Source organism: Mesoplodon densirostris, chromosome 1, assembly GCF_025265405.1.
Source record: "Mesoplodon densirostris isolate mMesDen1 chromosome 1, mMesDen1 primary haplotype, whole genome shotgun sequence".
In the NCBI taxonomy this organism is placed as follows: Eukaryota; Metazoa; Chordata; class Mammalia; order Artiodactyla; family Ziphiidae; genus Mesoplodon; species Mesoplodon densirostris.
The window spans coordinates 236,194,812-236,209,712 of NC_082661.1; the positions used below are offsets into that span (position 1 = coordinate 236,194,812).

The window sequence follows — 14,901 nt, forward strand, 5'->3', positions numbered from 1 at the left end:
TGACAGTTAATACTTTCTTGATACACACACGTGTATATATTTTATATTTATATATATTTTTACATATATTTTGTATTTTATGTCTTTAAGTATGTATATATATTGTTATAGCTTATTTTTTAATGTCTTTATATGTTTTTTAGTATTTTAATTTCTGGCTTTTGGTTCCGAAGGAAAATGAAATCATAGTAATGATTAACAACTGCTGAAAATATGACCTGCCGAATGAGATTTTATTTGATTGTTAATCTTAAAAATACAGACCTGGTGATGGTTTCAACCTTGGGGAGCAACCCTGGCTATGCTCCCGATCCTTTCCCTGTTACAACTTGTCTAATGAATGTAGAGGCCGAAGCTCCCTCCCTCTGCAAGCCCTTACCCTCAGCCCCCGTCCTTGTGTGTCTTTTCTTGATTTGGGGTTTGTGAAAATAGATATGTTTCCTGAATTCACCCAGAAATGAAGCCTATTAAAAATTAAATTTATCTCCATTTTTTATCTGAATGCTTATAGAATCTATATATTTAGTATGAAGTTATACTAACCATAATCTAAGAGTATCTTAAATTTTTGCAGCTGTAGAATTATATTAGACTTTGAATAATTCAACTTTAACATTTAAAATCTAGTTCAGACTCCTTTATAAGGAAGTAAAATTATATCTCATGAGAGCTATCGGCCTAAGTATATCCTCTTAACTCAGCATTCAAATTTTAAAAGTACAACAAAAATTAATCTGTCTTGTCTTTTCTTTTTTAGCTTCTCAGACAAGCTATTTAGTGGAAAAGCTTTACATTTTCAGCCATCAGTTCTAGATTTTGGAGTTCAGTAAGTATCTTCTCTTTATAATTTTAAATAATTTATTATTTACACTGTTTGCTTTCGGGATATCTCTTATGTATATGTATGATGTTAAATATATTTTAAATATATAGATAATATCAAGAGAGATTGATCCTAGAACTTGTTAAAAGGAACATTTTTGTGAAAAGGAGAGTGTAAGAGTTGTTTTAGCCCTTTCTTTAGTTTTTAATGAATGTACCTTATAATTTAAGTCGATAGTAAGTCCTTGTTTTTTCTGAAACAAAGCAGGTTATTTTATAATGAAAAACTCTACATATTGATGGTTTCTGAATTTTTAAAATTAGATTCACTTATTCACTCAGTTTTTACTGCGCCTTATGCTTTGGGATTCAAAAGTGTACATACATTACTATGATTGAGGCTTTGGAAACAAGTTAAGTGGGGAAGACAGCGTGGAAGCTGTAATTCCTTGTAGTACATCTTGTTGAGAACCATGAGATGAAGGGGATGTGATCTGAGTGTCTGTTGAGGGACTGATCTGGGAACTCAGAGAAATTAAGGAAGAGAAGGGTGAAGCTGTGCTCAGGAGGGAACGTCAGGACTCAAGTTGGTTTTAATGAAGTGTTAAGACTCCCTGGATGCAGAATTTTGCTGCACTGAGTAGATGTAATTTCACGTTAGTAGAGTTTCTAGGTGGAAGTAAAAGAGTGTTTCAGGATTAAAAACTCTGCTTGTTTTAGCAGCCTGGAACATCACTTCAGTTTTATGAAGAACTTTTTTGAGTTTCAAGAAAAGTTATGTGAGTGACATAACCCCGGTGCTAGCAGAGCATCTGGGGTGAGTTAGTGGTGGTCTCCTGTGTGCGCGCCTTTAGTCCCCTGGTTTCCTTCCTTCCATTTCCTTCTGATCATCAAAATATCAGAGCTGCCATGAAGAATAGTGAATTTTAAATTTAAAAGCACATTGTTGAGCCTTTTAAGGAGAGTCTGTAAAAGGAAGAAGTGATAAAAGTGCGAAGGGAGCTTGCTGATTTTACAAGATTCTAGGCGTCTACTTTTTTGTTTTTGAATTTTTATATTTTTATTCTTAGGTAAAGAATGAGGTTTTAAAATCAAACCTCACTGATTTCAAATTCTGAGTTCACTTTGCTTTTGTCAAAAGTATTGTAAAAAGAAATTTCAGTGCAGGACCTACTTTAAAGTGTATGTTACAGATCGGTAGATATAACAAGATGGATAGTAGTAAATACACTTAGATTAGGATAACAATTCCAGTTCATGGGACACTGGCTGTCCATAGTATATTTACTCTTCAGTAATATAAAAAAATCCTACAGTCGTCAGTGCACATGATTGGATGTATGTATGTATTATCTGTGTATGTTAATTAGCTCTGCACATCAATTTCTGGTTCTAATAGCTGGAAGCATGTTGAAAAGAAATGTTTCAAGTTCTTGATTTGAAAAGGTTACTGAGTTTTAGACTTGCATCACCTTTGGATGATTCAGTTTTGTTTATGTAGTAGTTTATAGTTCTTAAAGTACAATCTTGTCTCCTGTGAGTTGAGTCTTAACAGCAATCCTGGAAGGATATTGGAGGTAGATGTTGTCTAAGAGAGAGAATCATTTCCAAATATCTCTGTATTGGAGCATGTACTACAAATGCTCCTATATTTATTGCTGAGAAGTAATGCAGTTTTCCCAAGGTCATTTTACTGGAAGTGACAGAGAGAGTAAATCTTTTGATTTCTAAGCCAGCATGTACCATGCTATTTTTCTCATAATTGAGATCCAGGATATGGTTATGGGAATAAATTATTTTTGCTGAAGTTAAAAAAACTCTCAATAATAACAAAATATAGCCTAAATCAGAACGCTTTTTAAAAATTAGTCAGGTTTTACCTTGCATCTAACAAATGGTCTAATCCATAGGCATTAGATACACATTTTAACCAGAGAGTTCTCATTTCTTCACTGCCCTAGGTCAGGTTTTGCTATTGTTTATTTTGGCGTTGACCTTGAGCAAACCTCATTCCTTCTCATAGTTCTGGTTTCCCTCTAGGATGCAGAATCAGGATCATGTTATTCAGTTGCCCTCTGCCTACTTCTTAGGGTTTATGTTAAGGGTTAATATTCTGCTGGTCCTGAGATTAAAAGTGCTAATCATTCATAAGAAATTTTAATCATTCTTTTGTAGTATTAAATTAATAGAGTATCTTCCAGTTGTCACTAGTGAAGGAAATTCTTATCCTCATAACACTTTTAAAAATAGAATTAAAAAAAAATAGGATAAAAATAATACTGTGGTGACTAGGTTTCAGCCAGCATTCTCTGTTAGGTCTGGTGAGGTTTCTGGTGGACACAGCCACTGGGCTCTGTTACATTGCAGTTTTGTGGTCTTATTTTTTAAGGTGCTTCTCGGGGAGACATTTGTATCCTTTGAAACTAAAAATCTTGTATTCCAATTATGTGAAGGAAACAAAAGCTTTGAGGATAAGTATTAATAACTTTGCTGATTGATTCATATTATTCACGTAAAACCTAAAGTCATGGAAGTTCTTATTTATTTAATTTAATTGAGGGAAAAGGCAGATGTGAGCCTAGTATTCCTGACACAGGGCTTTCTGAGGTGCTATGATGGTATAAAAATTTTTTAGTTGTTTTATTTAAGAACACTCTAAAAAAAATCAAAGTTTTAATCACACTTATTGTATTTTATTTGTAACTGGCTGTTAAGGACTTTTAAAATACATATTGGACATACTAAGCCTTCAACTAAGACTTGTGATTAAAAGTAGAAGGAAAAGCTGAAAGTAAAATTCCAAGGATTTGATGGCACTAATACAGTATTTTGGAAATCCTATTGTATATAAGAGAAACAGCATGCACTTAATTTTTCCTAAAGCACACGTTTTTTTAAAATATTCAACTGTGAACCCCTAGTTTTTTTTTTTTTTTTTTTTTTTTTTTTGCGGTACGCGGGCCTCTCACTGCTGTGGCCTCTCCCATTGTGGAGCACAGGCTCCGGATGCGCAGGCTCAGCGGCCATGGCTCACGGGCCCAGCCGCTCCGCGGCATGTGGGATCTTCCCGGACCGGGGCACGAACCCGTGTCCCCTGCATCGGCAGGCGGACTCGCAACCACTGTGCCTCCAGGGAAGCCCCCTAGTTTTTAATATAAGAAAAATTGGAACAAAATGAGAGAAACACAAACATAATGTAGATGATCTTTTTCCCTGTATTTAGAATATAGTTTCATTTCTAGGCCATACTAAAGAGAGCCGTTTATTTGGGTCTCTGCCACTGAGGGTGTTAAAACTGGAGAGATGACGTCAGTGAAATTTTTACTGGCTCTCTATTTATCACAACACGGTTTAACTGGAGTGAATTTGGTATTGGGTAGTAGCAATCAGAGTAAACGATTCGAGGGAACATTGCAGGTAGCTCCAGGCAGCTGGGCTAGAAACTGGCCCCTTTCCTCTTGCAGTTCTTTTGTCAGAGCCCACCTTGTAGGTGGAGAGCCCTGTGGAAAAGATTCAACATCAAGGTTTCCATTAGTTAGGGTATTTGCTGAAGAGCAGAGATTCTTAACTCTGAGGGTCATGGAAAGTTTTGAAAGTATGTATAACACTTTTGTGTGCATATTTGTGGATAGGGGAGCCAAAGCTTTCATTAGAGTTTTCTGAAAGACTCATGATTTAAATGAATAACAGCCAAAGCCAGAAAGTGCTGCGGAGCTTTCATTTTTCTCGGAAGAATGGTGTTTAACAATTAAGTTTTCTTTTATAAGACTTAATGCAGTCTCTTTGCCAGTTGAAATCCATTCCCCCCAAAAGTATCTTTAAATTTATTACTCAGAAAATGAACCCTAAGAAGATTGACTTTTTCTATAAGTACAGTTTCTTATCTAAACATATTTCCATTTGCATTAGAGACCCATGTCAGAGAGATACCTAGTTCCCCCTAGGTGTTTTTTGGGAAGCATTCAATGGCCTAGATGGGTTGAATTCTTCTAATACAAAAATCAGTGGGGTGATACTGTGGGTTGGCGTGAGTGTCTTGTAGAAGAAAGGATTAAAAATTTTTTTTGACTGTTGTGGATAGAATGCTTCATTAACAACAGGATTGTTGCTTTTAACTTTGTAATGAAGTTCAACAGCTTTCTGGGTTTAGAGTGTATATATGGATGGATGGATGATTTTGTTTATAACCATACAATCCCTTGCGTTTTTTCCTTGTTCGCCTCCTAGGTTCCTGGGACACCCTGCAGCAAAGATTCTCTATGCGTATAACCCTAGCAGGGAGAGCGAGGTCGTGGTGAATTCCGTGTTTACAGCTGCGGGACATTTCCATGTGCCTCCCGTTCACTGCAGGGTGAGTGTGGACGCGTCTTGGAAGCTGTGCTGTGGCGGGCCGCCAGCTCTTTTTGCTTTCTTTGCCTGTAGTTTTTTCACTTTCTGTTGCCTGTCTCCCCTTTTTCTGCTCCCCAGACGCATTCCTTCTATGTGTTTGCTTTAGCATTTATTTTTTCAGTTGTTCAGATTCATAATTTTGGTGGCTCTTGATTACCTATGTGGAAAAAAAAAGTTTAACGCATTTAAACTAGGTAGTAATGCATGTGTATTCAATACGACTTTTTCATACTTAAAGAACCTTAATATTACTTGTCTCGTAGTGACTACCAGTGCTGAAGCATTTAGTAACTAGTAAAGTTTACAGTGGTGATATCTTCACCTGGCGAGCGTGCTAGGATGGTTAGGACTCTTTTCTAAATACAGGCCTAAGGGGGGTGAGTGGTTCCTTGTGAAGCTAATATGCACCATAACACAGAGCTCAAAACCCTGATCTTCTAATAGTTTTAATTTAATTTAATTAAAAAAATTTTTATTTATTTTTTTGGCTGAATCGGGTCTTCATCGTGGCAAGCGGGCTCTTTGTTGGGGAGCGCGGGCTTCCCTCTGGTTGCGGTGCGTGGGCTCAGTAGTTGTGGTGCGTGGGTTTAGTTGCCCCGTGGCATGTGGGATCTTAGTTCCCCGACCGGGGATTGAACCCGCATCCCCTGCATTGGAAGGCGGATTCTTTACCCCCGGACCATCAGGGAAGTCCTTAATAGTCTTAATTTTAGTAATTCAATTTAACTTTAAAACTTTTAAAAGGTCTTTAACTTTAATGAAGATCCAGCTTCCTACTAGAGTTTATTTTCTTCACTATCCCCATTTTTTTTTTTTTTAATACTGGGACTCAGGAAGTGGAGTAAGGGGAGCCCACTATTTTGATCATGACAGTCTGTCCAGATAAACGCTGTCCCTGACTTTTACTAAGTAGCAACATGTCGGTACACCGGTGGTTCTCTTTACTTAAGTGGAGGTGGAAGTGTGTTAGACACAGGCCCTTGAACACATGGGGGAGGAAGAGGAGGGTAAAGGAAAGGTATGAGGCACATGGCTCCACTCGGGGTGAAAGCTGTCTTGCCCTAAGTCCACAGTGTGTTCTTTGATATTTTCTCTTAGACTGTTGGATGTTGATCTGTTTGGACATTCTCGGGGATTCATGATATGCATAAATCAAGGGTGCAAGAATACGCAAATATCTGTTAACAGGAATTGTCAAGAAGAAAGTCTGTGAAAGACAGTTTGTCAAAGAGGGGCCATTCCAAGTGGCTAATGAGGTAGCTTTCTTTCAGGTAATTCCAGCAATGGGGAAAACGTCCTTCAGAATTATTTTCTTACCTACTGAAGAAGGAAGCATTGAAAGTTCTTTATTTATTAATACCTCCTCACATGGAGTTCTTTCTTATCATGTAAGTAGCTTTTTCTGTTGGTCATATAATTTGGCTGTTGACGTAATGAAGGAGTTTGGATGTTAAAGAAAAGCCTTTTGGAAATGGTGCCGCCTAGTTTATGTCAGTCAAGTATAAGGCTGCTTAGTTGACGTCCAGCTAACCAGCCCTCCTCCTTCCTCTGCCTCACGGGCCAGGTGGCCATCTTTCGTGCAAAGTGCACGGCTGGAATGCACCTTAGATCTCGAAAGGGTATCAGAACAAAACAGAGAAATCTATCGGACGGTTTTCTAGTATAAAATATAATGGGGTTTCAAAACTCACGACGCTCACCTCCAGCAGTACAGGGATAGGAAGCTTGTGAGGGCAGCCCCTGGGGGTTTTGCTTCCTCCTCTCCTGGGCTCAGGACTGTTTCTGCTCTGGGGACACGGACTGCATGCTTGGGGGCCCGTCCCCAAGGAGCTCCCTATTCTAGCAAAGCACTGGGGAGGGAGTGAGAGGAGTCTTTTTGTTGTTGGTCACAGGAATAGTCAGGAATCTTTACCTTAAGCGGTATCTGTGACATCTTTCATCTAAGTGCCAAGATCTATCACTTTGGTGGCTAATTCTTACAGGATTTCATGTAACTCGTGGTCCCACATCAGAAAAGTTGTCTATTTCTGAAGAGATATGCTGCATTGAGGAACATTCAGCTTAAGTACAGCAACTTTTGTTGCATTTTTGTTTTGGGAGGACAAAGATAAATATAATAATTGGATTAATAGTCTTGACGGCCAAGTTGACGAACACAGATTTCCTTTGGAAAGGTATTTCAGCACTATGTCAAATGTGTTTCAAAAGTAATAGATTTTCTTTTCTTTCCTGCAGGTATCTGGCATTGGCACTCGCAGAATCTCTGCAGAAGGGTCTGTAAAACAGCTACCAAATGCTTACTTTCTGCTTCCACAGGTCCAGAGCGTTCAGCTTTCACAAACACAGGTGATTTTAGTAGGACATTTATTTTGAATGCTGATAAATACCAAACTTTGTAGCCTCTACATTTACGTGTCTTACACAGAGTACAGACAGACCTTTTTACCTAGTCAGAAGTGGGATTTTAACATGTTCCGCTTTTGGAAAAAATCCTGGTACATATGGAAATAACGTATGTAGGTAAAGTGTCAGTGGAATCCGTATACTTCTTTTTAACGGCTGTATAGTCCACGGTGTTGATATTCCATAGTTTGCTTAGTCCTGTTGTTGGTCATTTGCAGTGTGTCCAGTTTTTCATTATTTTTACCATTAGGCCGTGTACATATTTTACAGGTTTCTTTATTTCTCTTTTGGACTACCTGTTTCTTTGGGGTGTATTTTGTAAAGAGGATTCTGTAGTTAAAGACTACGAACCGGTTTATGGGGCTTGTTAATCTTGCCAGGGTGCTTTTCAGGGAGCCAGACCCTCCCTGGTCACTGGTAATGACATTCCTGCAAGCGGATAATGACATTCCTGCAAGCGTCTTTCCCTCTCTCCGGCCCCCTGCCATGAGTCCTGCCTGGGTGTGGCTCAGGGGAGAGAAATGTTTTCATTGTCTTAGTAGGTATATAATGGAACCTTACAATTCTTTTAATGCGTATTTCATTAATCGCTTATAGGGTTGGCCGTTTTTTCCCTTCGATTATTTATATTTCCTTGCAACTGTGGATAACTGTTGAAATTTCAAAAGCACTTGACCCAACATATTATGAAGCTTACCACCTTACCTACCCTTTCTTTCTAATGCATAGCTAAAGCCCGCCGCTCGGACTTCTTGTAGGTCTTGGTACCCAGGCTTTCCTTCACCATCAGCTTCACTGCGCCTCTGCTGCGGGCCAGGCAGGAGTCTGGCACCTCTGTCTCCATGGAGCTCTCATTCCAGTGGGGAGAGAAGCAAAATTAATTTACCTGTAATGTAATGTCTGGGTGCTTTGCCACCCAATAGGTCGTTCTTAGGGATTTAACATACTATTTCCATTTTTTTATAAAATGGAGTATAGCCCTTCCTCAGGATTTTAAGGGAGGTTTCTTTTTATTTGCAGATTTGGATTTGGTTTAAGTTGTAAAACCAGTGGGACTGTATTGAAAGGTTTTAGGCTGGAGACTGCTGTGATCTGACCTGCATTTTGTAAGGGCTTGGAAGGCCTAGAGAAAGTTTAATTTGCATGTGCTGACAGCGAGGGCTTTTCCTGTGAGCACTTTCAGCCTTATCTTGGGGCTCTCCTTCAGCGGGGGGGAGGGGGGGCAGCTGGGAATGGCCAGGTTTCTCTGGTGACTGAGAGCTTTGAGTGCCTGGTGCCACGTTAGTGGTGATAAAAGCATTGAAACCGAGGCGGGTGTTCCGATTACCTTAGTTAATGCTGTTAATTGAAGGATACGTGGAATTAAGCGCCTCGGAGGCCTTGGTGTGATGAGAGCGTGCCTGCCACCCACTCTGCCCGGCAGGTCCCGTCCTTGCCGCGGTGCCCTCTGCCCCGCCCCGCATCCAGGCCACCCTCGTCTGGGCCACTGTAGCAGCCCCTTAACTGGTCTGCCAGCGTCTGCTTTGGCCCTTTCAAGCCCTCTTCCCCAAAATGCAAGTTGGATGTCGTCAGTCACCTGCTTTCCGTGCATTCCCGTAGGATTTAGGACTTGCTGTGGCCGGGAGGCCTTGTGCGGTCTGGCGCCGTCTCTCCCCGGCCTCCCTCCCTCTGCTGCTCACACCGCCTCTCCCCCGCCTGCCCCTGGACCTCTGCGCCTGCCGTTTCCCCAGACGCCCCTCCCCCAGCTTTTCTCACAGTTAACCCTCACTTCATCCTTCCTTTCTCATCTTGAGTTCTCCAGGGATCTTGCTGTCTCTCCCATTCAGCTCCAGACCTCGGTTGGCCTGCAGTACAACTGACTTCCTTCCCCCTTAGGACTCGTATCCGGTGAAATAATCCCACGCCCACATAGTGTGGTTACTTAGCCACTCTCTCTTTCACTCGTGGAATTTAAGCCCCACGAAAGCGAGGGCCACCTGACTTGGCTTTCCATATCTTCCAGGCCCAGCCCGGGGCCTGCCGTTGGAGGGGCCCATGAACTTGGGCTGAGGGGAGTTTTGGCCAGCTCCCCCTACCACGGCGGTGACTTGGCTTTTCTTGTTTCTGCTTTAGCTGGTACGAAACCCTGTTTTGTTTCTTTTTTCCTTTTTTGCATTTTTATCTATATTTAACAGCTTTGTCAAGATATGATTCACATACAACAAAATTCACCCACTTAAAGTGTACCCCCACTGGCTGTTAGGATACTCACAGAGTTGTGCAGCTTTCACCACTCTCTCACAGTCTAATTTTAGAACATTTTCTTTGCCTTAGTCCCTGGCAACTGCTACTCTATTTTCTGTCTCTATAGATTTGTCTGTTTTGGACATTTCATGTAAATGAATCGTGTGGTCTTTTGTGATTGGCTCCTTTCACTTAGCATAGTGTTTTCAAGTTTCATCCATGTTATCAGGCTTTCCTGCCTTTTTATTGCCAAATGATATATTGTCTAGGCATATACCACATTTTGTTTAAACATTTATCAATTGGTTTCATTTGTTTTAGTTTTTTTGGCTATTATGAATAATGTCGCTGTGAACATGGACAAGTTTGTGAGGACGTATGTCTTCTGTTCTCTTGGGTGTATATGTAAGGGTGGAATTTTGCTGGGTCATATGGTAATTCTATGTCTCACATTTTGAGGAATTGTCAAACTGTTTTCTAAAGTGGTTGTATCATTTTACAATCTCACCAGCAATATATGAGGATTCCAGTTCTCTGCAACTTTGCCAAGGCTTGTTATTTTCTGTTTTTTTGTTGTTGTTTTGTTTTTTATAGCCATCCTAGTGGGTGTGAAGTGATACCTCATGTGGTTTTTATTTGCGTTTCCTTAATCACTAATGATGTTGAGCATCTTTTCATGTGCTTTTTGATGATTTTTATATCTTCTTTGGAGAAATGTCTATTCAGATCCTTTGCCCATTTTTTAATTGGGTTATTTGTCTTTTTATTGTTGAGATGTAAGTGTTCTTTATATATTCTAGATAGTAGACTTTCATCAGGTACATGATTTGTATGTATTTTTCTCCCATTCTTTAGGTTGTCTTTTTATTTTTAATTTTGATGAAGTCCAGTTCACCTATTTTTTATTTGGTCACTTATGCTTTTAGTATCAAATCTAACAAGGTCCAAGGTTGTAAAGATTTACTCCTGTGTTTTCTTCTGAGTTTTATAGTTCATCTCTTGTAGTGAGGTCTTGTGACCCATTTTTACTTCATTTTAGTGTATAGTGTGAGCTCGGAATCCAAGTTCATTCTTTTCGTATGCATTTCCAGTAATCCCAGTACCATTTGTTGAAAAGACAGTTCTTCCCCCATTGGAGTGTCTCGGCGTTCTCCTTGACTGTCTCAGCTTCAGCTCTGTTCCCAATGGTAGATTCTCTCCATTTTCATTTATACTGGGATCTATGAGTTTAGTCAAGTCACTGTCTAAGGCTGCTCCTGTTGAGCATAGCTCCCCCCGTCAGTCAGTCAACAGTTTGTTATTAGATATCATTTCTTGAATGTTCCAGGAAGTGATAGGGCAGTGAACACAGCACAGTGTCCCTGCTCTTATGACGTGACAATGTAGAATACGTTTCAGAGTTTGAAGGTAAAACTCAATTTTTTTGACTGATCTTTTGTTGGAACCCAGTATTGAGAGGTCTAAATATCAAAAAATATTTCTTAAAAGGCAATTATTTAAATTTCTTTCATTTTTACAGCGATTCAGAAAAAGAAACTTTAGTCTTTTTTTCAAGGCTTACTACACCTAGAAACCAAAACAAAAACCTACAAAATTTAGACTTAAGAAATAATTATGGCATTCCTCAGAAAAAATCCTGACTATAATATTTTTGCATTTAAACTGCACACGTAAAATGCGTTCAAGTTGTGTTTTAAGTGGCTGTAAGGTGGCCGGCTGTCCTTTTCCAGAAAGGAGTATCTTTATTTTGATATTCTTTCTGTCCCATGTTTTTGTCTACCTTTTGCCCGTGGTCCAGAACCCATAATCTGGGGTGGGTGCTGAGTTCAAGAGGTCTCTTCTCTCAACGGGGAAGGAGGGTGGGGGAAGGAGTGCTCATGACTGAATCTTCTCCAGGACAGAGCTGGAAAGTGCATCTGGTAGAAAGCTAAAGAGCGAGAAGGTTTAGGCAGAAATGAATATGTCCTGAGTCTTTCAGATACAGGGATTGTCACTGGCCTTTGCTCACACATACTTAAAATTGCTTCCTAAGGTAGCAACTAGAAAGTTCTGTAATCAGAACACTTTGGCTCACTTACCCTTGCAGCTTACCACATGATACCTCACACAGAGGGACTCTGGCAGCACTTGGTCTTGTCTCCTGAGCTGCTAAAAGATTCAGTTAGCTATGACAAAATCAAATTTAAATAAGGCTAGTAAAAAAAACCATGCGTTTATTTTAGGGATACAAACTGGAGGGAAAATTAAGTACTTCCATGAGGGTCAAAAGCCAATTTCTTCCCGCTGTCTGTCTTTTTCCAAGCCTGTGCTCCTTCCACTGAGCTCACTGTCTCTCGTTGGATCGTTACATGAACACCCGTAAAGCCCCAGGACGGAGCCCACCCCCAGGTCACAGAGTGTAACTTTACTGAGGCCCCTGCACAGGGCGTTGTTTGCTATTTCATCCTCCTTTTCTGAAAGAGCGACATTTAGGGAACATGGTCAGATGACATATGTCCATTTTATTTGATCTTATTTCTATGAATGGGGGGAAAACAGTGGGAATATTTATAATGTCATATAGATTGTACTTGGTTCAAGATCTCAGTTTGTTTTTTGGAATAACAAAAGAAAAAAAGTGTCCCTCTTGTGAAATAAACTAGGGTGCCCGTGAAAACATTGTTAGGTTATCTCAGTTGTTTTGTAGTGTGAGCTCAGTCCAGCCCTTTCGTGTGTGTCCATTCATACCTGACTTTTGCATTTTTTCTGCTCCGTTGAACTGGATTAAGTGGCTCACTCTCTTCTGCTGAAGCCAAGAGTGTTTGTGTGATTCATCTCCTGTCTAAATTCGTGCTGGCCGGGAGTTCTGTAGCAGGGGCTGAGTTCAGTGAGAGGAGGGTGTGCATTGCAGCCTCTCTGCTGCACATGTGTGTCTGCTCCGGGGAAGACGGGGGCAGACGTGAGGAATTAATTTGCCTTTTCATTTAGTCCTTCTTTTTCATTTGTTTTGGCGTTTATGGAGTGAGCGTCCCTAGCAGACAAGACGTCACTATGACAGTGGGTTTAAGTGAGAATCTGAGGTCCCTCTGCTTTTGGTGCAGTCCTGTCATCGTGTGGCACCTGGATTATCCCCCAGTCAGGCTTTCTCCCCTCCGGTGCACCTGCTGCGCATGCTGGTGATGTCTTCTTAAACAAAACTCTTCGTTATTTCCCTGGTCACTGCACTGCTGGGTCCCTGTTGTTTGCAGGATCCAGCCCAAGCACCCTAGCTTGGCCTACAAGGTCCTTCGTCACCTGGGTCCAGCTTCTTCTCCAGCCTCGGGGGTACCACCCTGCTCTTCCCATCTCTGGCGTCACAAGCCTCCCATCACTGCTAGACCATATGCCATCCTCCTGTACAGACTGTCTCTCCTTCATAAGCTTTTCCCCCGTTCTGACTCCAACTGTACCTCTCATTCTGTCCCTTGAGACCCAGTTCAGCTATCACCTCCTCTCCAGGTTCCCGGGCCAGTCTCTGCTCTGGTCCCACGACGCTTGGTTCAAAGCTGCTTTAACATTTAGTGTCCCGGGCTGTCTCCCTCCGCTGCTCTTCCAAGAGGCTCTCTAGGCCCGGGCCTGTTTCTTTTTCATTTTCATATTCTCAGCATCACCTTAGTGTTTGGTACATTGAGGGCAGCCCCCAGAGTTTTTCATAGGTAGATGAGTCAGTGGGCACCCAAGTTAAGAGCCCCAAACAGCATATCTCCAGTCGTAATATCTAAGATTTGTCTAACTTCACCTTTTCACCACATCAACCAGATGACCTTCAACAGATTTACTACTAGGGCAGGTGGTAATTATTCTTATTTTAGAAATTGTAGAATGGTCTTAGAGTTTAGGTTACTTGGTGGAGGTTGAGGACAGAGCTGGGATTGGCAGTCCCGGCTCGGTATGCTTTAAATTTTTCCCCAGGTAATGATTTTCATATTGTTGACTTTGTAATTCATGTTCCAGGAAAGGTATATGCAAAAAAGATTTTTTGGCAGCATTTTTATAACGGCAAAAACAGTAGAAACAGCCTAAAGGCTCAACAGTGGAAAAAGGATTTGATAAATTTAAGTATATCAACATAGTAGAATATTAAGTAGTTCTTCCAAGTTACAATTATGATGCTTATGTAGAAGTGTCTGACAAGCGAATAGAATATAAGCTAGACTGTACTCGGTGATTGTAACTGTAAAGTATATGGTGGGAGGTAATATGTAAATAGAGTTGTGTTAGGCTCATGAAAAAGTAAGAAGTTTTATTTTTTAACGTTTTCTTGAGTGTTGTTTTGGATCCAAGCCACTGAGATTTGAGGAATGTTTCAGTGGTTTATTTGGGCAAAACAGAATATTTGAAATTGTCATTCTTTCAGAATCTGGCATATAGGGTCACTATAGCAATAACCTTGTCTCAGAGAGTTAAAAGAACTTAAATTATTATTATTGGAATCACTGTAAAATAATATTTATTGTTAAAGGTGGAATTATAAGGCAATATGGGAACACAGAGAGGTTTTAAATTAGAGGAAAGCCGACGACACAGTTCCCACGAAGTAACGGTGGATCTGTGTGTCCTAACATAGTATCATAGTATTGAATTCTCTCAAAAGGAGATTGTGACGATTAAAAAATTACAGTGTAATTATAAGAAAACACAGGAAACCAGAGAAGTGAAAAATTAGAAATAAGCCCCAAGACCCCAGTCACACTCAACACAGGTGACCAGGAAGAATATTTTGTCATCTCCTTTCTGAACTTTTCAGAGTGTCTACAGTGTCCTGTTACCGGATTGTGTAAAGGAGAGATTATTTCGGGGGATTGTGTGTGATGTCTGATACCCTTCAGACCAGGAGTTGCTACCCTTTTAAGACTGGCACAGCCTGGCTTTGGCGTGCTGCCGTCAGGCCCTGTGCCTGCCTGCCCGCCCGGGACAGGTGTTGGAGAGGCCTGCGGTGCCAGCCTGTGTGGAGCCTGGTGCCGGCCAGGCTCGGGGAGGGTGCCCTATGTTGCTCTCTGGGGACTCGCCTCCTAGGTGTTGATCCCTGCTGAGTAAGTGCGGTGG

At 40.8% G+C, this 14,901-nt stretch overlaps 1 protein-coding gene across 5 annotated transcripts in view; it reads left to right on the plus strand.

Annotated features, from left to right (window-relative positions):
* Positions 1-14,901, plus strand: part of TMEM131L (transmembrane 131 like) — a 159,909-nt gene that overhangs the window by 71,198 nt on the left and 73,810 nt on the right. For all 5 annotated transcript variants that reach the window (XM_060116533.1, XM_060116555.1, XM_060116544.1 and 2 more), the window contains exons 4-7: positions 758-826; positions 5,050-5,173; positions 6,483-6,599; positions 7,447-7,557. In XM_060116533.1, the coding sequence (XP_059972516.1) occupies positions 758-826; positions 5,050-5,173; positions 6,483-6,599; positions 7,447-7,557 (421 nt within the window). The remainder of the gene's footprint in view (positions 1-757; positions 827-5,049; positions 5,174-6,482; positions 6,600-7,446; positions 7,558-14,901) is intronic.